Source organism: Bombina bombina, chromosome 10 (genome assembly GCF_027579735.1).
Source record: "Bombina bombina isolate aBomBom1 chromosome 10, aBomBom1.pri, whole genome shotgun sequence".
Classification (NCBI taxonomy): domain Eukaryota; kingdom Metazoa; phylum Chordata; class Amphibia; order Anura; family Bombinatoridae; genus Bombina; species Bombina bombina.
This window is the reverse complement of record NC_069508.1, coordinates 216323557-216349541: the sequence shown is the minus strand read 5'-3', so window position 1 is coordinate 216349541 and position 25985 is coordinate 216323557. Positions and strand designations below refer to the sequence as shown.

Here is a 25985-nt window from a genome sequence, read left to right as displayed (position 1 = left end):
ATGCAGAAGAGAAACGCTATACACACACACCATTTATCAACCTGCAGAAGAGAAACGCTATACACACACACACACACCATTTATCAACATGCAGAAGAGAAACGCTATACACACACACACACACACCATTTATCAACATGCAGAAGAGAAACGCTATACACACACACCATTTATCAACATGCAGAAGAGAAACGCTATACACACACACACACACCATTTATCAACCTGCAGAAGAGAAACGCTATACACACACACACCATTTATCAACATGCAGAAGAGAAACGCTATACACACACACACCCATTTATCAACATGCAGAAGAGAAACGCTATACACACACACACCATTTATCAACATGCAGAAGAGAAACGCTATACACACACACACACACCATTTATCAACATGCAGAAGAGAAACGCTATACACACACACCATTTATCAACATGCAGAAGAGAAACGCTATACACACACACCATTTATCAACATGCAGAAGAGAAACGCTATACACACACACACCATTTATCAACATGCAGAAGAGAGAACGCTATATACACACACACCATTTATCAACATGCAGAAGAGAAACGCTATACACACACACACACACCATTTATCAACATGCAGAAGAGAAACGCTATACACACACACACCATTTATCAACATGCAGAAGAGAAACGCTATACACACACACCATTTATCAACATGCAGAAGAGAAACGCTATACACACACACACCATTTATCAACATGCAGAAGAGAAACGCTATACACACACACACACCATTTATCAACATGCAGAAGAGAAACGCTATACACACACACACACACACACCATTTATCAACATGCAGAAGAGAAACGCTATACACACAAACACACCATTTATCAACATGCAGAAGAGAGAAACGCTATACACAAACACACCATTTATCAACATGCAGAAGAGAAACGCTATACACACACACCATTTATCAACATGCAGAAGAGAAACGCTATACACAAACACACCATTTATCAACATGCAGAAGAGAAACGCTATACACACACACACCATTTATCAACATGCAGAAGAGAAACGCTATACACACGCACCATTTATCAACATGCAGAAGAGAAACACTATACACACACACCATTTATCAACCTGCAGAAGAGAAACGCTATACACACACACACCATTTATCAACCTGCAGAAGAGAAACGCTATACACACACACACCATTTATCAACCTGCAGAAGAGAAACGCTATACACACACACCATTTATCAACCTGCAGAAGAGAAACGCTATACACACACACCATTTATCAACCTGCAGAAGAGAAACGCTATACACACACACCATTTATCAACATGCAGAATAGAAACGCTATACACACACACACCATTTATCAACATGCAGAAGAGAAACGCTATACACACACACACACACCATTTATCAACATGCAGAAGAGAAACGCTATACACACACACACCATTTATCAACATGCAGAAGAGAAACGCTATACACACACACACCATTTATCAACATGCAGAAGAGAAACGCTATACACACACACCATTTATCAACATGCAGAAGAGAAACGCTATACACACACACACACCATTTATCAACATGCAGAAGAGAAACGCTATACACACACACCATTTATCAACATGCAGAAGAGAAACGCTATACACAGCACACACACCATTTATCAACATGCAGAAGAGAAACGCTATACACACACACACACACCATTTATCAACCTGCAGAAGAGAAACGCTATACACACACACACACCATTTATCAACATGCAGAAGAGAAACGCTATACACACACACACACCATTTATCAACATGCAGAAGAGAAACGCTATACACACACACACCATTTATCAACATGCAGAAGAGAAACGCTATACACACACACACACCATTTATCAACATGCAGAAGAGAAACGCTATACACACACACACCATTTATCAACATGCAGAAGAGAAACGCTATACACACACACCATTTATCAACATGCAGAAGAGAAACGCTATACACACACACCATTTATCAACATGCAGAAGAGAAACGCTATATACACACACACCATTTATCAACATGCAGAAGAGAAACGCTATACACACACACACCATTTATCAACATGCAGAAGAGAAACGCTATACACACACATACCATTTATCAACATGCAGAAGAGAAACGCTATACACACACACACCATTTATCAACATGCAGAAGAGAAACGCTATACACAAACACACCATTTATCAACCTGCAGAAGAGAAACGCTATACACACACACACCATTTATCAACATGCAGAAGAGAAACGCTATACACACACACCATTTATCAACCTGCAGAAGAGAAACGCTATACACACACACACACCATTTATCAACATGCAGAAGAGAAACGCTATACACACATACACACCATTTATCAACATGCAGAAGAGAAACGCTATACACACACACACCATTTATCAACATGCAGAAGAGAAACGCTATACACACACACACCATTTATCAACATGCAGAAGAGAAACGCTATACACACACACACACCATTTATCAACATGCAGAAGAGAAACGCTATACACACACACACACACACCATTTATCAACATGCAGAAGAGAAACGCTATATACACACACACCATTTATCAACATGCAGAAGAGAAACGCTATACACACACACACCATTTATCAACCTGCAGAAGAGAAACGCTATACACACACACCCATTTATCAACATGCAGAAGAGAAACGCTATACACACACACCATTTATCAACATGCAGAAGAGAAACGCTATACACACACACACACCATTTATCAACATGCAGAAGAGAAACGCTATACACACACACACACCATTTATCAACCTGCAGAAGAGAAACGCTATACACACACACCATTTATCAACATGCAGAAGAGAAACGCTATACACACACACACCATTTATCAACATGCAGAAGAGAAACGCTATACACACACACCATTTATCAACATGCAGAAGAGAAACGCTATACACACACACACACCATTTATCAACATGCAGAAGAGAAACGCTATACACACACACACCATTTATCAACATGCAGAAGAGAAACGCTATACACACACACACCATTTATCACATGCAGAAGAGAAACGCTATATACACACACACCATTTATCAACATGCAGAAGAGAAACGCTATACACACACACACACACCATTTATCAACATGCAGAAGAGAAACGCTATACACACACACCATTTATCAACATGCAGAAGAGAAACGCTATACACACACACACCATTTATCAACATGCAGAAGAGAAACGCTATACACACACACACCATTTATCAACATGCAGAAGAGAAACGCTATACACACACACACACACACACACCATTTATCAACATGCAGAAGAGAAACGCTATACACACAAACACACCATTTATCAACATGCAGAAGAGAAACGCTATACACAAACACACCATTTATCAACATGCAGAAGAGAAACGCTATACACACACACCATTTATCAACATGCAGAAGAGAAACGCTATACACAAACACACCATTTATCAACATGCAGAAGAGAAACGCTATACACACACACACCATTTATCAACATGCAGAAGAGAAACGCTATACACACGCACCATTTATCAACATGCAGAAGAGAAACACTATACACACACACCATTTATCAACCTGCAGAAGAGAAACGCTATACACACACACACCATTTATCAACCTGCAGAAGAGAAACGCTATACACACACACCATTTATCAACCTGCAGAAGAGAAACGCTATACACACACACCATTTATCAACCTGCAGAAGAGAAACGCTATACACACACACCATTTATCAACATGCAGAATAGAAACGCTATACACACACACACACACCATTTATCAACCTGCAGAAGAGAAACGCTATACACACACACACACACACCATTTATCAACATGCAGAAGAGAAACGCTATACACACACACACCATTTATCAACATGCAGAAGAGAAACGCTATACACACACACACCATTTATCAACATGCAGAAGAGAAACGCTATACACACACACCATTTATCAACATGCAGAAGAGAAACGCTATACACACACACACCATTTATCAACCTGCAGAAGAGAAACGCTATACACACGCACACACCATTTATCAACATGCAGAAGAGAAACGCTATACACACACACACACCATTTATCAACCTGCAGAAGAGAAACGCTATACACACACACACACCATTTATCAACATGCAGAAGAGAAACGCTATACACACACACACACCATTTATCAACATGCAGAAGAGAAACGCTACACACACACACACACACACACACCATTTATCAACATGCAGAAGAGAAACGCTATACACACACACACCATTTATCAACATGCAGAAGAGAAACGCTATACACACACACCATTTATCAACATGCAGAAGAGAAACGCTATATACACACACACCATTTATCAACATGCAGAAGAGAAACGCTATACACACACACACCATTTATCAACATGCAGAAGAGAAACGCTACACACACACACCATTTATCAACATGCAGAAGAGAAACGCTATACACACACACACCATTTATCAACATGCAGAAGAGAAACGCTATACACACACACCATTTATCAACCTGCAGAAGAGAAACGCTATACACACACACACACCATTTATCAACATGCAGAAGAGAAACGCTACACACACACACACACACACACACCATTTATCAACATGCAGAAGAGAAACGCTATATACACACACACCATTTATCAACATGCAGAAGAGAAACGCTATACACACACACACCATTTATCAACCTGCAGAAGAGAAACGCTATACACACACACCATTTATCAACATGCAGAAGAGAAACGCTATACACACACACACCATTTATCAACATGCAGAAGAGAAACGCTATACACACACACACCATTTATCAACATGCAGAAGAGAAACGCTATACACACACACACACCATTTATCAACCTGCAGAAGAGAAACGCTATACACACACACACCATTTATCAACATGCAGAAGAGAAACGCTATACACACACACACCATTTATCAACATGCAGAAGAGAAACGCTATACACACACACACCATTTATCAACATGCAGAAGAGAAACGCTATACACACACACCATTTATCAACATGCAGAAGAGAAACGCTATACACACACACACCATTTATCAACATGCAGAAGAGAAACGCTATACACACACACACCATTTATCAACATGCAGAAGAGAAACGCTATACACACACACACACCATTTATCAACATGCAGAAGAGAAACGCTATACACACACACCATTTATCAACCTGCAGAAGAGAAACGCTATACACACACACCATTTATCAACATGCAGAAGAGAAACGCTATACACACACACACCATTTATCAACCTGCAGAAGAGAAACGCTATACACACACACCATTTATCAACATGCAGAAGAGAAACGCTATACACACACACACCATTTATCAACCTGCAGAAGAGAAACGCTATACACACACACACCATTTATCAACATGCAGAAGAGAAACGCTATACACACACACACACCATTTATCAACATGCAGAAGAGAAACGCTATACACACACACACACCATTTATCAACATGCAGAAGAGAAACGCTATACACACACACACCATTTATCAACATGCAGAAGAGAAACGCTATACACACACACACCATTTATCAACCTGCAGAAGAGAAACGCTATACACACACACACACCATTTATCAACATGCAGAAGAGAAACGCTATACACACACACACCATTTATCAACCTGCAGAAGAGAAACGCTATACACACACACACCATTTATCAACATGCAGAAGAGAAACGCTATACACACACACACCATTTATCAACATGCAGAAGAGAAACGCTATACACACACACACCATTTATCAACATGCAGAAGAGAAACGCTATACACACACACACACCATTTATCAACATGCAGAAGAGAAACGCTATACACACACACACCATTTATCAACATGCAGAAGAGAAACGCTATACACACACACACCATTTATCAACATGCAGAAGAGAAACGCTATACACACACACCATTTATCAACATGCAGAAGAGAAACGCTATACACACACACACACCATTTATCAACATGCAGAAGAGAAACGCTATACACACACACACCATTTATCAACATGCAGAAGAGAAACGCTATACACACACACCATTTATCAACATGCAGAAGAGAAACGCTATACACACACACCATTTATCAACATGCAGAAGAGAAACGCTATACACACACACACACACCATTTATCAACCTGCAGAAGAGAAACGCTATACACACACACCCCATTTATCAACCTGCAGAAGAGAAACGCTATACACACGCACCCCATTTATCAACCTGCAGAAGAGAAACGCTATACACACGCACCATTTATCAACATGCAGAAGAGAAACGCTATACACACACACACCATTTATCAACATGCAGAAGAGAAACGCTATACACACACACACCATTTATCAACCTGCAGAAGAGAAACGCTATACACACACACCATTTATCAACATGCAGAAGAGAAACGCTATACACACACACCATTTATCAACCTGCAGAAGAGAAACGCTATACACACACACACCATTTATCAACCTGCAGAAGAGAAACGCTATACACACACACACACCATTTATCAACATGCAGAAGAGAAACGCTATACACACACACCATTTATCAACCTGCAGAAGAGAAACGCTATACACACACACACACCATTTATCAACATGCAGAAGAGAAACGCTATACACACACACACACCATTTATCAACATGCAGAAGAGAAACGCTATACACACACACACACCATTTATCAACCTGCAGAAGAGAAACGCTATACACACGCACCCCATTTATCAACCTGCAGAAGAGAAACGCTATACACACACACACACCATTTATCAACATGCAGAAGAGAAACGCTATACACACACACACACCATTTATCAACATGCAGAAGAGAAACGCTATACACACACACACACACCATTTATCAACATGCAGAAGAGAAACGCTATACACACACACACACCATTTATCAACATGCAGAAGAGAAACGCTATACACACACACACCATTTATCAACATGCAGAAGAGAAACGCTATACACACGCACCCCATTTATCAACATGCAGAAGAGAAACGCTATACACACACACACCATTTATCAACATGCAGAAGAGAAACGCTATACACACACACACCATTTATCAACATGCAGAAGAGAAACGCTATACACACACACCATTTATCAACATGCAGAAGAGAAACGCTATACACACACACACACCATTTATCAACATGCAGAAGAGAAACGCTATACACACACACACACACCATTTATCAACATGCAGAAGAGAAACGCTATACACACACACCATTTATCAACATGCAGAAGAGAAACGCTATACACACACACACCATTTATCAACATGCAGAAGAGAAACGCTATACACAAACACACACCATTTATCAACCTGCAGAAGAGAAACGCTATACACACGCACCCCATTTATCAACATGCAGAAGAGAAACGCTATACACACACACACCATTTATAATACATTTGTTTAATTTACTGCTCTCAGAGATGATCCATTTAAAATGATAGAACCATGATGTTTCATTACAATTGACCCAAATACTATTTATGCCCCCAAATATTTTATTACAAATATTGTTGGTATTTCTAGGGACAGTCTAATCAAAATAAAATGGTAAAACTGCATGACCTATCTGAATTATTAAACAACTTTACAATTTACTGTTAACATCAAATTTGCTTTGTTCTCTTGGTATTCTTAGATAAAATCTAAACCTAGGTAGGCTCATATAATAATTTCTAAGCCCTTGAAGGCCACCTCTTATCTCAGTCTATTTTGACAGTTTTTCACAGCTAGGCAGCACTAGTTCATGTGTACCATAAAGATAACAATGTGCTCACTCCTGTGGAGTTATTTATGAGTCAGCTCTGATTGGCTTAAATGCAAGTCTGTCAAAAGAACTGAAATAAGAGGGCAGATTGCAGAGGCTTAGATACAAGGTAATTACAGAGGTAAAAAGTATATTAATATAACTGAGATAAGGAGCAGATAGCAGAGGCTTAGATACAAGGTAATTACAGAGGTAAAAAGTATATTAATAGAACTGAGATAAGGAGCAGTCTGCAGAGGCTTAGATACAGGGTAATCACAGAGGTAAAAAGTATATTAATATAACTGAGATAAGGGGCAGTCTGCAGAGGCTTAGATACAAGGTAATCACAGAGGTAAAAAGTATATTAATATAACTGAGATAAGGGGGCAGTCTGCAGAGAGTCTTAGATACAAGGTAATCACAGAGGTAACACATATGTTAATATAACTGAGATAAGGAGCAGTTTGCAGAGGCTTAGATACAAGGTAATCACAGAGGTAAAAAGTATATTAATATAACTGAGATAAGGGGGCAGTCTGCAGAGGCTTAGATACAAGGTAATCACAGAGGTAAAATGTATATTCATATAACTGAGATAAGGGGCAGTCTGCAGAGGCTTAGATACAAGGTAATCACATAGGTAAAAAGTATATTAATATAACTGAGATAAGGGGGCAGTCTGCAGAGGCTTAGATGCAAGGTAGTCACAGAGGTAAAAAGTATATTAATATAACTGAGATAAGGAACAGTCTGCAGAGTCTTAGATACAAGGTAATCACAGAGGTAAAAAGTATATTAATATAACTGAGATAAGGAACAGTCTGCAGAGGCTTAGATACAAGGTAATCACAGAGGTAAAAAGTGTATTAATATAACTGAGATAAGGGGCAGTCTGCAGAGGCTTAGATACAAGGTAATCACAGAGGTAAAAAGTATATTAATATAACTGAGATAAGGAGAAGTCTGCAGAGGCTTAGATACAAGGTAATCACAGAGGCAAAAAGTATATTAATATAACTGAGATAAGGGACAGTCTGCAGAGGCTTAGATACAAGGTAATCACATAGGTAAAAAGTATATTAATATAACTGAGATAAGGAGCAGTCTGCAGAGGCTTAGATACAAGGTAATCACAGGGGTAAAAAGTATATTAATATAACTGAGATAAGGGGCAGTCTGCAGAGGCTTAGATACAAGGTAATCACAAGGGTAAAAAGTATATTAATATAACTGAGATAAGGAGCAGTCTGCAGAGGGTTAGATACAGGGTAATCACAGAGGTAAACATTATATTAATATAACTGAGATAAGGGGCAGTCTGCAGAGGCTTAGATACAAGGTAATCACAGAGGTAAAAAGTATATTAATATAACTGAGATAAGGAGCAGTCTGCAGAGGCTTAGATACAAGCTAATCACAGAGGTAAAAAGTATATTAATATAACTGAGATAAGGAGCAGTCTGCAGAGGCTTAGATACAAGGTAATTACAGACGTAAACAGTATATTAATATAACTGTGATAAGGAGCAGTCTGCAGAGGCTTAGATACAAGGTAATCACAGAGGTAAAAAGTATATTAATATAACTGAGATAAGGGAGCAGTCTGCACAGGCTTAGATACAAGGTAATTACAGAGGTAAAAAGTATATTAATATAACTGAGATACGGGGGCAGTATGCAGAGGCTTAGATACAGGGTAATCACAGAGGTAAAAAGTATATTAATATAACTGAGATAAGGGGGCAATCTTCAGAGGCTTAGATACAGGGTAATCACAGAGGTAAAAAGTATATTAATATAACTGAGATAAGGGGCAGCCTGCATAGGCTTAGATACAAGGTAATCACAGAGGTAAAAAGTATATTAATATAACTGAGATAAGGAGCAGTCTACAGAGGCTTAAATACAAGATAATCACAGAGGTAAAAAGTATATTAATATAACTGAAATAAGGAGCAGTCTGCAGAGACTTAGATACAAGGTAATCACAGAGGTAAAAAGTATATTAATATAACTGTGATAAGGAGCAGTCTGCAGAGGCTTAGATACAAGGTAATCACAGAGGTAAAAAGTATATTAATATAACTGAGATAAGGGGGCAGTCTGCAGAGGCTTAGATAGAGGGAAATCACAGAGGTAAAACATATATTAATATAACTGAAATAAGGGGCAGTCTGCAGGGTGTTAGATACAAGGTAATCACAGAGGTAAAAAGTATATTAATATAACTGAGATAAGGAGCAGTCTGCAGAGGTTTAGATACAAGGTAATCACAGAGGTAAAAAGTATATTAATATAACTGAGATAAGGTGCAGTCTGCAGAGGCTTAGATACAGGGTAATCACAGAGGTAAAAAGTATATTAATATAACGGAGATAAGGAGCAGTCTGCAGAGGCTTAGATACAAGGTAATCACAGAGGTAAAAAGTATATTAATATAACTGAGATAAGGAGCAGTCTGCAGAGGCTTAGATACAAGGTAATCACACAGGTAAAAAGTATATTAATATAACTGAGATAAGGAGCAGTCTGCAGAGGCTTAGATACAAGGTAATCACAGAGGTAAAATGTATATTAATATAACCGTGATGGTTATGCAAAACTGGGGAATGGGTAATAAAGGGATCATCTATCTTTTAAACATTAAACATCCTGGAGTAGGCTGTCCCTTTAAAGTATAAAATACAGAACCATCCCTACTTACGTCTAGAGCAGGCGTGGAAAGCAGGACATGTGTGGACTGGGTGACATCAGCAGCATGTAGACTATTGTGATACGCAACATCTGAATGGTAGTGGTCTTCCAAGGTCATAGAGTAGGTTACCAGAGTGTCAGCTGGTATTTTAAATGTCTTTAATAAATCTCTCTCCTGTATTATAGAATATGAAAAATACCATATGGTTAGCGCAGTTTATTTCATTGTAATAAAAAAAATAATACATATCTATCATTTATGTCAGAGTTAGCTGCAATGCATTAGGATCCAATGCAGATTTCCCCCAAAATATAATTATTTGTTGTATTTTTTTAAATTAAAATGTATAATCTATAAATTCACTTTTGTTGGTGCTGACAAGGACAGTCAAATGAATATGCATCTTCCAATAGTAGGGTTTATCTATTAAGAGAACTAACCTGAAATATGGCGTACATTATGCAGGTAAGTGGTCTATTGCAGGAAAATGCAGCAACTTTGAAGATATTCAAGCCCCATTTATTAAGGTCTTCTAACTCCTATGAAAAGAAATATAGCTGATTAGCACAAGGAACTATATATACTGTGTGTATATGTATATATACACACAGTATATATATACAGTATATATACATATACACACAGTATATATATACAGTATATATACATATACACACAGTATATATATATACAGTATATATACATATACACACAGTATATATATACAGTATATATACATATACACACAGTATATATATACAGTATATATACATATACACACAGTATATATATACAGTATATATACATATACACACAGTATATATATACAGTATATACACATATACACACAGTATATATATATATATACAGTATATATACATATACACACAGTATATATATATACAGTATATACACATATACACACAGTATATATATACAGTATATACACATATACACACAGTATATATATACAGTATATACACATATACACACAGTATATATATATATATATATATATATATATATATACAGTATATATACATATACACACAGTGTATATATATATATACAGTATATACACATATACACACAGTATATATATATATATATATACAGTATATATACATATACACACAGTATATATATACAGTATATATACAAATACACACAGTATATATATACAGTATATACACATATACACACAGTATATATATATACAGTATATACACATATACACACAGTATATATATACAGTATATATACATATACACACAGTATATATATACAGTATATATACATATACACACAGTATATATATACAGTATATATACATATACACACAGTATATATATACAGTATATACACATATATATAACTGCAATTTACAATGAAGCGCTTATATTTACATGAATTAACAACCTAACCTAGATTCACAAAAAAAAGCCATGCAGTAGAACCTCTTTATTAGGTTCTATAAACTCCCTAGAATAACAAGGTGATTGGAGGAGATTCCATCATTGGAAAGGCTAATCTCTTCTAGTTGCAAACACAATGACAGCAATACGTAAGCACCTGACCTTTGTGTTTAGTCTTAAAAAGAATCAGCCTCACCCTTCTCAGAAAATGCGTGATATTCTTAGGTAAGGAAAATTGACATCTATTAAAGGGACATTGATTTTTTTCTTTCATGATTCAGATAGAGCATGCAATTTTAAGCAACTTTCTAATTTACTCCTATTATCAATGTTTCTTCATTCTGTTGCTTTCTTTATTTGAAAAAGAAGGCATCAAAGCTTTTTTCTTGGTCCAGAACTCTGGACAGCAGTTTCTGATTGGTGGATGAATTTATCCACCAATCAGCAAGGACAACCTAGGTTGTTCACCAAAAATGGGCCGGCATCTAAACTTACATTTTTGCATTTCAAATAAAGATACCAAGAGAATAAAGAAAATTTGATAATAGGCATAAATAAACGTCATGCTCTATCTGAATCACAAAATAAAAACTTTGGGTTCAGTGTCCCTTTAATTGTATCAATTAAAATTATGTTAATTTAATTAAGGAATACCATTCCCATACACAAAAGGACAACAATTTGTATCATTTTAAAAATCTTTCCAAATTTTCATGAATTATCAAAATTACTTCTTTCTTTTGGTATCCTTATACTTAGTTCCTTTTCATGAAAGCATACTGAAGTAGGGTTAGGAGTGTGCACATGTATTGAGCACTAAATGGCAGTAGTGTTTGCAACAATGTAACAATGTTACATATACAAAGCTTGACAACAAAGGATGCCAATAAGAAAGTGACAACAGAAGTCAACTGGACATTTTTTTTTTCCAACTGTATGCTCTCTCCGAATAATACTTTTATTTTTGACTTACATATCCCTTTAAGATAAATTAAATTGTTCTATAAAAACTAGAGCAGTATGTTTAACTTTAGATGATGAATTAGTGTTAAATAAAAAATAGATTACTATTATTATTATTCTTTACTTATAAAGAGCCAACAGATTCTGCAGCGCTGTCCATGGGTAACAAAGATAAAAGGACAGTACAATATGAGACACCAGACAAAATGTAACAAACAAATACAGGGGGAATTGGGAGCCCTGTTCCGTGGGAACTTACAATCTAGATGGGTAGGAGGGGGAGAAACAGGATATGGGGACTGCAAAGGTGGGAATGATGTTAGTGTGGAGTTAGATGAGGGCAACTATTCGGCAAGTGAAATTCATTAGTTACTGATTTGGTGATAGGCTTCCCTGAACAAAAAGGTCTTTAGGGAGCGTTTAAAGGAGGAGAGGTTGGGGCATTGGTAAGGGCTTTGTAGGTCAGAGTGAGAATTTTGAATTTAATGGGGAGGCAGTGAAGGGACTCACAGAGGGGTGCAGCAGATACAGAGCATTGGGAGAGGTGGATTAGCCTAGCAGAGGCATTTAGGATGGATTGAAGGGGGGAGAGGCAGGAGAGAGGAAGGCCAGTTAGTAGGTTGTTACAGTAGTCAAGCCGGGAATTTACTAGGGAATGGATTAGCTGTTTAGTAGTTTCAGCACTCAGAAAAGGAAGAATTTTGGAGATATTGTGTAGGTGGTTGCGACAGGATGAAGAGAGCAATTGTATGTGGGGTATGAAGGACAGATTGGAGTCAAGTGTAACTCTGAGGCAACGGACTTGGGGTGATGGGGAGATAGTGGCGTTGCCAACAGTGATAGTAAAGAGTAGAATTAGATGGGGGGATTAGAAGAAGCTCAGTCTTGGACATATTGATTTTTAGGTGGTGAAAGGCCATCCAGGAAGAAATGCCAGATAAGCAGTCGCTGATGTGGGAAAGGACAGAAGGAGAGAGTGCAGGGGTGGATAGGTAGATCTGAGTATCATCAGCATAGAGGTGATAGTTGAAGCCATAGCTACTGATAAGTTTACCCAGTGAGGAAGTATAAATAGAGAAGAGTAGAGGGCCTAGAACAGAGCCTTGAGGTACTCCAACAGACAGGGGCAATGGAGAGGATGAGTCGCCAGCAAATGAGACAGAAAAGGACCTATTAGAGAGATAAGAGTGGATCCAGGAGAGGGCAATGTCACAGAGCCCAAGGGAGCTGAGAGTTTGTAGGAGGAGCAGATGGTCAATAGTGTCAAAGGCAACAGACCGGTCAAGTAAGATAAGTATAGAATAGTGGCCATTGTTTTTAGCAGAAAGAAGATCTTTAGTAACCTTGGTGAGGGAGTCTCAGTTGAGTATTGGGGACAGAAGCCAGATTGCCAGATTGCAGGAGGTCAAGCAATGAGTTGGAGGACAGGAAGTGGGTTAGGTGATTAAAAACTATTTTTTAAGGAATTTTGAAGCTAGCGGAAGCAGTGATATGGGGCGGTAGTTTGCAGGATAATTGGGGTCGAGGGAGGGGTTTTTGAGGATGGGGTGACCTTTGCATGTTTGAAGGAAGATGGAAATGAACCAGTAGTAAGGGATCGGTTGAATATGTGAGTAAGAGCTAGAGTGAGGGAAGAAGACAGATGAGGTATTAGATGTGAAGGGATAGGGTCAAGTGGGCAGGTAGTGAGGTGTGAGGAAGACAATAGGAAACTCACTTCATTCTCAGTGGTTGGGGGGGAAGGTACTGAGAGTGGTGGAGGGGGTGACCGGGGGCGGAGATGGAAGGTTGCAGTTTTGTGGTGGGATGTTACTTTGGATGGTGTTTTGTTTAAAAAGTAGTCTGCCAGATAATACTTAACAAAGTACAAAAAATGTTGATTAACATAATAAAATGTGTTAATTTAAAGGGACAGTCTTGCCAAAATTAAACTTTCAAGATTCATATAGGGCATGCAATTTTAAATAACTTTCCAATATACTTTAATCATCAAATTTGCTTTGTTCTCATGTTATTCTTTGTTAAAGGCAAAACCTAGGTAGGTTCATAGGCTGATTCCTAACGCCTTGAAGGCCGCCTCTTATCTCAGAGCAATTTGACAGTTTTCCACAGTTTCACAGCACTGTTTCATGTGTGCCATATAGATAACATTGTGCTCACTCCCATGGAGTTACTTATGAGTCAGCACAGATTGGTTTAAATACAAGTCTGTCAAAAGAACTGAGATAAGGGGCAGTCTGCAGAGTCTTAGCTACAAGGTAATTACAAAGGTAAAAAGTGTATTAATATAACCGTGTTAAAGGATTATCTATCTTTTTAAACAATACAATTTCTGGAGTATACTATCCCTTACATTTCATATTACAGAATGTATTGCTACAGTGTCTAAGATACGTTTTTATGTACCTTAGATAGAAGGTCTTCGCTCTCTGACTTCACTCCAAATCTTGACATACTGGTGTTGTTTAGACTAGAACTGTGCATTAATTTTTTCACTCCACTAATCTGTGTCATTAACTGCTGTTTTTTCTTCTTTTCTCTGTCTTTCTGTGTGGGGGATGGGATCTCCACATCATTCTGTTTGTCTGAAAGGATAAATAAAGATTTAGTTGAAATAAAATACATTTATAAAAATAAATAAAATAATTAAAATAAAAGTGCACAAAAGAAACTCTATTTAGAACATTTTATTATGGAACTGTTTCTTGCATATAATTATATGTTTAACTTCCGCAAAGGGGATAAATATAGTTAAAGGGGCATGATTCAGATAAAGCATGGGATTTAAATAAAAAAAATACTTCTATTATCAGATTTATTGTATGATGACATTTTAATGCTGGCTTTCATAATCAGAGTCAGATCCAGAGCAGCAATCCACTCAAGTGGTGAAAATGGCTGATGATTGGTGGCTATTTAAAAGTATACTCCTGCTCTGGAGCTGACTTTGTACGGGTTATAATAAACATAGGGCTCCATGTACAAAGCAACGTAGCAGGCCTGCTTACCGCAATGTAAGAAGCAATGGCATTAGACCGCTGCTTCTCTTGCGCAATTGGCTGCACAAGTGAAGGAGCGGGCATCACACACTCAATGGAGTGTGTAATGATGCATACGGGCCAGCGGATGAACAGATTCACTGCCCGTATGCAGCTAAGGCTTGCGGGACGGTTAATACAGGGGGCCAATAGTTATATGCAAGTACTACTGCAAAAGGAAAATGCTCTAACATATTGGAACATTTTCTTATTTCACTTCTATGTCCCTTCAGAATATAAAAACATAATTACAAGCATAAAGAAATTATTTAAATGAATTAGGACGTATTAGGAGTTTGTGGTAATTATACAAATGTATTTAGAATCATTCTTATATTAGAAAATTATATATATTTATATAATTTACACTCATTAACATTATGGTGGAGATAAAAAACTGAGATTAAAATCCTCCATGTCTCAAAATTAAATCAATACAAATATTTTGCATAGGAAATTAGCACATCTAGGCAAGATTAGCACTGCGGAATCTGTTGGCGCTCTACAAATAACCGATAATAATAATAATAATAATTCCCCGCTTGCTTTTCCCCAGAAATACTCCATAAACAATGTTACCAATGCACAAGAGAATTCTGGGTAAGATATGCAAATTAGATATGCAAATTCTCATTTTTTTTGCTTAAAATACTTTTTTAACACAGTTATCCTTTTAACAGGATTATTCTGTATTGCTGCAATAATCCTGTTAAAAAGATCGCTATGTTAAAACAGTATTTGAAACAAAACCCCTCAAATTTGCATATCTATTTGCATATCTTACCCAGAAATCTCTTGTGCATTGGTAACATTGTTTATGGAGTATTTCTGGGGAAAAGCAAGCAGGGAATCTTGCATAGATGTGCTAATTTCCTATGCAAATATTTATAATTTACACCAATCACTTTTCTTTGATATTTTGGGGTATATATATATATATATATATAATTCCAAGTAATAGATCCGCACTCGCTGGACTTTCAAAAGACAATAGTTTATTGTGTACAGTGACGTTTCGGGGAGCCAACTGTTCCCTTTATCAGACCAAAAGCTTTTTGTATATATATATATATAAAAAATATATATATACAAATTTCACAGAAGATGAAAAAAAAAAGGTAAGAGTATGTTTAGCTTTGTGGCTTATGGTATAACCACCAATAAACTTTATATATTAGATATTGTCCATCTATACACAGGATCTTGGGATGTTTGACTGCAGTTACTGTGTCCTGACACTCTGTAATATTTTATAATTGCTTTTTTTTATTATCAAAACTGGTTACCAGTAAAACTTCCTAAAACATTAAGGGATACAAAATTTATAAAATGTATTTGAATAGTTGGAGTGTGACATGTGGACATTTTCCCAATATTTTTTTATAAATATCCTAATGATTAATATTTTAATTCCTGTTTTTTCAGTTATAAAACCTCAAATAGGCTATAACTTAATGCTGTAAAACTAACCTTTTTTATTGGCTGCACTAAATACAACATTTGCAGAATTAAAATGTATAACTTTGAACCAATCAATTTAGCACACTGATCAATTACTGTCAGACAACTTTTTAAGATTTCTGTCTGAAATATACAGTGTGTAAGTAAGAAATGAACAGGGCGAAATGCGTCAGGTTCTGCATGGCCATTCTTTATAATTACATTTTAAATTAACTATATTATTAATAATATAAATGGTTGTCTCATTTACAAAGCCAGGAGACAACAACCTATTTGATATTTAATATGTTAATTTTATCAAGCACATGCATTGACATCACTACTACAGTAATATAGTTAAAAGAAGTATGAATAGATTTCTGTGTGGAATTACGTAAAAATGAAGAGTGTACACACAGTACTTCCAGTCATTGCACTTGGACATTTGCCTTTTACAGTATATATTTCCATGCAATGGCTAATTAGGTTAAATATTCTTGTTTGTAGCCTCTGCTACAAGGATTCATATATTTGCAGACTTTTTCCTGCTTAATTAAAGTCATACGCAATAGAAAGTGAATGAGTTGAAGCACTGCTGTGTCTGGAGTGGTGAGGTAAAAAAAGAAAGCTATTATTCAATACCACCATCAGTTTGACACTAATAGGTGTTTCCCTGTGGGCTTCAGCCATTAGAAAAAACAATTGATGTGATTCCCTGTATGGAATTCCCTTGACGATAAATGGAATTTATAGTCATCTGAAAGCAAAAGTCTATCCTTCCAAAGGGCAGTGTACACTCACACTCCCATCTGAAAGTATCAACTGAATTGCAAGAAAAATAATATGTACTGTATTTTAGTTGGCAAGAAAATCTATGATGTATAATCTAGTAGATATATGTGGGCTTTATTTATATACAAATCTTTAATGCAAAGGATTAGTTGGCATCATTCCAATTAAATATTTGCTTATCTTCTAGTCATTTTTTGGCACAAATTAAATATATTTTGAATTATAAAGTTTCATCAATGAATATTAATCTTTAACAAGGAATCAAGATTGAACAGTCATGAAAGATCAAGTAGTGAATGTGTAAGGCACTAAACTTCAAACTAAAGATTATAGTCAGCAAAACATGTAACAGAATTTTTTTGGGGGAAACAAATTTAAAAAATCTGTGAATTATATCAGTAAAAATAATGGCTAATATTGTATTTTCTAAGACATCACACATGCCTCCATTGGTATGATTTATTAATGTTGCATGGCAGTTGTGTATTTTAAGCGTTGTGCCCCATGGTGAAAAAGGAATCCCTGGTCTCTGAGGTCAGTAAGGACATGGCTACAAAAATGATTGTGCAGACAAGCAATGCTTGATAATATTAATAATATTGTAACAGTGCTATCCAAAAAATGTAACTGCATTCATTTTACTTATCTTATCTTTCATGCTTGGTGCTACACATTGAAAGTGGAATTCCTCATCTACAAGGTTATAAAACAAAATGGCTGGTTGTGAAAACAGACTACGTGTGTGTCTGAAACTACAGTCCAGGAAATATTCGAATGCTCAAAATTGGATGAATATTAATTAAGATTGAACAAAAAAAAAGACTTTAGAAAATTATATTTTAAACCCAAATTAAAAGGCTTGATTATAAAACGTGATATTCTTCTGGAAAATTATGCACTGGTTATTAGATAAAATCAACCATCAACAACTTTGTATTTTACAATAGCAAGTACTAAGCTATAATATACTATATATACTATATATAACTATAATAACACAATCCCAACTGTTTAAGTGATGTGACACAATCTTCTTGTCTAATATGATAAAGCTTTTACAAGGAAGGAATAAAACAGTTTAATCAGGTTTTGGACGTGTGCTGAATTTGCAATGTTTTTTTAATCTGCAGCTCATTGATAAAGTCAGTATCTGCTTTTGTCAATCAGAAGTGCTAAGTGATAACCCAACCTCTTGTCATCACACATGGAGAAGCAGGAACAGGCAATGAAACGCTGATCTTTTTCCATTGAATAACCAGGCAGAGCTGTTATCCAAAGAGTCCTTTATCAGTAAATTATTTTACAATGAGAAAAGAACAGTTATGAACGGTGCCCAATGTCAAAATGCAGTTTTTTTTAGGACAGTTGCAAACACCAAAATGAATTTAACTTTGAATCTGAATTGGTTTTGTCTTTAGTATTATTATTTTTTTTCAAATCTACTCTGGGTATAATTTAGCTTCATAAACAACTGTTTATAACGTTTTAACTCACTTTAAATGAAATATTGGTTACAGGACCCAGTAAAACAAACAGCAACAAATGAACAATAAAAAAACAAGAGCACATAGTCTGAACTTAAATGAGTAGCTGATTTTTTTGGGGACAAATTTCAACGATATGTCTATTTCCACTCTCCCTGTATCATGTGACAGCCAACAGCCAATCACAAATGCATATACGTATAGTCTGTGAATTCTTGAAAATGCTCAGTAGGAAATATAATGCACATTTTGTTATTGGAAGTAAAGTGGAAAGTTGTATAAAATTGCTGCTATAGCAGAATCATGAAAGTTTAGTTTAGCCCTGATTGTCTATTTAATTTATTGAGGCTTCAATTGGACCAGTTCATAGATATTATTAGTCCTAATTGCTGTGATTAAAATAAATAAAGAAACTATAACAAATTATCACCTAGTAATTATTGTTATTGTGTGATAACAAAGTAACAAACTGCAAAGCTAAATTAAAGGGACACTGAACCCAATTTTTTTTCTTTTGTGATTCAGATAGAGCATGACATTTTAAGCACCTTTCTAATTTACTCCTATTATCAAATTTTCTTCATTCTCTTGGTATCTTTATTTGAAAAGCAAGAATGTGAGTTTAGATGCCGGCCCATTTTTGGTGAACAACCTGGGTTGTTCTTGCTGATTGGTGGATAAATTCACCCACCAATAAAAAAGTGCTGTCCAGAGTCCTGAACTAATTAAAAAGCTTAGATGCCTTCTTTTTCAAATAAAGATAGTAAGAGAACAAAGAAAATTTGATAATACGAGTAAATTAGAAAGTTGCTTAAAATTGCATGCTCTATCTGAATCACAAAAGAAAAAAAATGGGTTCAGTGTCAGGCTTTTGTGCAATAATGGTAAAACGGAGGTATTTAGAATAATTATATTTAAAAGATGCAATGTGAAGATACCGTATTGTAACATACACAGCAGATGAGAACTATAAGGCAGGTGTAGGCTGATATTCTTATCTTTTTAGAACATACTTTTTTCTACTAAATCCATTATTATAGTTTATGGGGCTTCTTATAGATAAAACATGGAAACCCTAATCTAAAGAATTACAATCTACCTAATAGTTTGTCTAATCTTATATTGCATTCTTTTGTGTATCTTTTCATTTCATCTCAGCTGTAAGCATGTTCTTTTATCAAGTCCAATTCATTATCATTGCAAATGTAGCAGAATACATTAAGTAGAGCATTTCCAACAAAATCACATATAGAAACCAATAAAGCAATTTGCAACATTTTCTGATTGGACAATTTGTCGTTTTTCGGAACATAAAACTTCATACAAGCCACATTCTTAAAGGGACATTAAACACCTTGAGATGATAGTATAAAATGATCAACTGTATTATAAAAAAACTCTGCAATATACTTTCATTATTTATTTTGTCCCCTTTTCCTGTAATTTGATTCTGAAATGGTGAGTTTTTCAGTTCCTATTAGAAATTGAAGTGCAGAACACTGTTAAATCCAGCACAACCATTGGCTGCACACTCTAGTGAGCTATTTATAACTGTCCCTAATTGGTCGCAGCAGAGAAGGTAACCTAAGTTACAACATGGCAGCTCCCATTGTTTTATAAACACAAACTTTACACTTATTTTGTTAATATTTAAACATCTAATGAAACTTTAAAAATACATCTACATGTTACTGCACAAGACATAACAATAGAATATTCACATCCAATGTGGTAAAAAGGAGGAATGGCTTTCATAAGTTTATAACTTTTAATTCTGTATAACAGTAGAAGCTGTGTTCCCTCTAAGGTGTGCAAAAGTGCGCTTGATAGTACGTAACCAGATTTTAAAGAATAAGAAAAATAGATCTTGATTAAAATTCTCAGAGTTTTTAGAAATGATGCAGAACCAAATGACATTAGAACAATTCGGTCTGAGGATCGATAATGAAAAAGAGATCCATCGCTTTTTCCAGAAATGGGAGAAATTGATCTTATCTTTTCCTATAGAGGTTCAAACCCAGGTGGTCTCATTTTTCAAGAGTTCAGAATGGTTTAAACGACAGATTGATAGAGGTACTTTACCAGGAGTTTGGCATAAAGGGAGCTAACCCCCCCTTTTTTACATCTCTCTCTCTTTTCTCTCTCCCGTATAATCCAGTGCACATGGAATTTTATTTATTTATTTTTCTCTATTCTGACTTTTTCAGTTCACTTCTTCTTTCGGCCTCTTGTCATATTTATTTTAGTAGTTCAATAGAGCCTTACGTATACACAATTCAAATTGTTAGAGGATAGTACCTATTGTGTTTAAGTATCAAAAGATGAGGCCATCTTTCCTTTTTTCTCTCTCTCCAGTTGTTTCCTTTTCTTTTTTTCGCCCTTTTTTGGATAGGGCATTGCATGTAGCTATTTTATGTTATTCACCTTGATGTTAGGTTATAGGTAATTATCCTCAACTCTATAACCTAAGTATACTGAATGCATCATTTAATCTTTTTCTCATGATAGGACATCACTGCCCTACAATGGCTATTTATGCCGTTACATATTTTACTTTATTAATATAATCTTATTGTATTGTGGAAGGTTTTTTTTCTGTTTATTTTTCTTTTTTGCACCAGTAAGTCATTGTATTGAGCTCGTAATGTATTATGCAAAGTTTCAATAAAAATTATAAAAAAAAGAAGTTGTGTTCCCTCTAAGGTGTGCAAAAGTGCGCTAATCTAACTCAGATAAGTTTTTTTTTTAAACTATTATATATTTTAATCATTTATTTTAAGTTATTTTCATAAGATTTTACAGTTTATGGAGTCCAAACCAGCATTATATTTTAGTTTACTTATTTAAAGGGACACTCAAGTCAAAATAAACTTTTATGATTCAGAAAGAGCAGCATTTTAAGACACTTTTCAGTTTACTTCCCTTATCAAAAGTCTTTTTATATTCATGTGCTCAAGACCACAGGGTATACGTATACTAGTCTGTGATTGGCTGATGTCAGTCACATGATACGGGGGCAGGATAAAGGGAGAAAAAATAAATTTGTCAGAAAAAAAATCTACTGCTTATTTGCAATTCAGAGTAAGTGCAATTGCATTGTCTTGTTATTATGTACCTGTTAATTATGTAGTTCTACTGCACTGAGTGCTCCTTTAGTATGGGCCAAATGTTACACAGAATAACACTTTGGAGTCCTCGTTGCAGTTACATTTCTTAGGTGCGCACTGCATATCAAAATTAGAAAGGGATTCACTGCTGTGAACTGTATACATTTGCAGATTGACCACACAGAAATGAACAGTGGCACTACTTTGGCTTTTCCCCGTGGGTTCTGAATAATGTGAAATTGATCACCAGTATTATGGGGGGAATGGTGCTCATGCATATAACAATGGTTAAATACAAAAAGTGAGGAATCCCCACCTAAAGTATGCACAGTGAGATTCTGGCTGAGAGTGTTCACTGTGCATACTTTTGGTGGGGATTCCTGGCTTTCTCTAGCTACCCCACCTTTTTGTAAGTATACATTTGCAGGCCTGTTATTAATCCTTTTGTATTATCCTGGCAAATAATGGGTTAAATATAGTGAAAGCATCAATGGAGAAAGAAGCCATTTTTAACAATCCATTCTCCAAGGGAATTCCCAAGGAAATCTGTTGGAATAAGTTTCTTGCCTGCAGTGATTTAATAAGGGTGATTTAGCAAGAGCTATGTCAACTGAGCAAAGGACTGTGGGTAAGCTACATAACAATAAACATAGGAAATATCCAGCGGCAAATCGCTGAGCTCACCTAAGAATGTGCTGGAGATATACTCAGACACTTGGTTGCCTGAACGACTCATTTCTGAAAGATGGGTCAGTTCCCGGTTCAGCATCCTCTTGAACTGTGGAGAATTAACAGTCATATAAATATGTATTTAGCATATCTGGCTTTAAACTTGATGATACATTGTGAAGTATAACATGAGATTACATTCAGCTGCATAGGTAAAAGTCATGTAGCAAATTGTGCCCATTATAGAGTTAATAAGAATGAGACACCTTACAGGCCTTTACTGCAGGCATAAGCTTTTGCAACTTGCTGAAACTGCAACTATCTTCTATCGAAAAGCTGCAATATGCCAGCACCATATTTCAAAAAATGGTAGTATATTATAGTATTCATTCTTATGTCCCTTATTTTATCTAGTGACATTACTATATAGGGATCACATGGGCTAGAAGCACTGCTGTTTAATGCACTACTAGCTTAATAATGCTGCGTTAACCATATTTTTCACAGTAGTACAGTCTTTGTTCATAATCTCAATATACAGAATACTTGGTAGGAATAAGACTATAGATACATCACATGTTTCATTGTCTTGATCAAATAAGGCAATGACTAAAGATTATTTATTATCATTTTACACATTGATTTATAAGGATCAGAAAACAATAAGACAGTTACTGATATAATTGTACATTTATGAAAAAGAAGCTATGCTTATCTCTATATATCTAGATGAAACTATGTCACTTCTTTTCTATTTGTATAAATTATGTTGCACAATTTTATAGATATCTCTCTACCTTGTTGGATCTGGCTATACATTTATTGATTGGAATTTGCATGACCGTCTGGGTGTCCATCCATCCATTCTATCTATGTATCTATCTATCTGTTTATCTATCTATCTATCTATCTATCAATCTATCTATCATCTGTCATTACATTCATACATAGTCACACACACAAATGAAACAGATTCCTATACAGTATATACACCTGCACATATAGGTGCACAGACATATATACCGTAATTCCATGAATTACATAACAATGAAGTTTAATAATCCATTTACAAAACCCACCTTGATGTAACCCCAGGACACAGAAAGCAAGTAATTTGCTTCAGGCATTTTGGAATTCTCCAAAAAAAAAATTCTCTAAAATTCCTTGTAAAGAATTCAAAGACCCTACTCAGGAATTCCAAACGATAAAGGAAATCCCAGTGTTGTAGCCATTGATCTGACAGCAGTTAGGATACTACAAAGACCCATTAATCATGAAAATTCCCAATCCAAGCAAAACACAGAAGCTTAAATCTATCCCAGAGCCAGTGCTGTAATCATGGTTATTACTAGCAGAAGAAAACAAAATGACACAAAGGAATTAGAGCCAAGCCAAGTGAATGCAGTTATCCGGGTGGAGGCAATTATTGCTTGCGAACAGTCCTGCTTTCTTAGTTAGCTTGCAGGGGTTCCGAGTGCAGATTATCCATGCTCAGATGAGCTATGCAATGAAGTAATGCTTATTCTCTGTTAAGGAGGCTGGCATTCCTTGCAGTGCAGCTTTCTTTATGAAAAGGGAGATTAAGATGGTGGAACCCCTTAATAATTGAGCATAGCCATACATCCCTGTAGGAGGTCTGTATCATCCTTCCTTAAAGTAACCCTTACCATGGAAGAGGAGCCAGTAACTCTCTGCAGTGCACTGCAGGCCTCTTTCATTATAAAAGCTTTCATCTTTATGATTTTGCTTGAGATCATTATATTAGAACTTATTTGAATGTGGTTATGTTCTATTAATAAATGCAATTTTAGACTAAATTGATTTAATTGTTATTGTGTTGATAATAAAAGACAAATTCATTCTAAATAAGGGTATGGGATTGATTTATTCTGCAATTATGAAATGATAATGTTTACTTGGCAAAATTGTCATAGAAGAAAACTAAAACTAAAATGTAATTCACTGATATTGGTAATATTTAAAATATATCTTCAATTTATATTCTTTGTGTTTCCTGTAATTAATTTAATTTTAGGATGCATTTGAGCCCTGCAGAGAATTAGATTTTGTAATGGTCTGATCCTTTGTCTATTTGGGGCTGTGTTAAACAATTTATTTTCAGCTTGCTGAAGATGACATCACCTCCTCTCCCAAGTCTGCTCTTCAATTCGTGGGAAACCTAGAGCTGCAATGTAAAATCCCAGTGAACCTGCAGGAGGGAATTTAACTATAGCCAATTTAAAGAATATTCTGTTGCCATGGCAACTGCATCATGTGAGTCTGAGAGTCTACAGTAAGGCTATCCTTTAGATTTAATCATCGCTCATTATAATGGTGTTCCTGCAAGAATTCTCACTCTGGAATTCCAAGGCATTC

The 25985-nt window shown here is 35.8% G+C and overlaps 1 protein-coding gene across 1 annotated transcript in view; it reads right to left on the bottom strand.

Moving 5' to 3' along the window:
- Window positions 1-25985, bottom strand: part of PDE4B (phosphodiesterase 4B) — a 1313049-nt gene that overhangs the window by 51718 nt on the left and 1235346 nt on the right. The window contains exons 7-10 of the mRNA XM_053693688.1: window positions 23625-23718; window positions 15486-15664; window positions 11142-11240; window positions 10711-10875 (exon numbers count right to left, since the gene is read on the bottom strand). Of these exons, the coding sequence (XP_053549663.1) occupies window positions 10711-10875; window positions 11142-11240; window positions 15486-15664; window positions 23625-23718 (537 nt within the window). The remainder of the gene's footprint in view (window positions 1-10710; window positions 10876-11141; window positions 11241-15485; window positions 15665-23624; window positions 23719-25985) is intronic.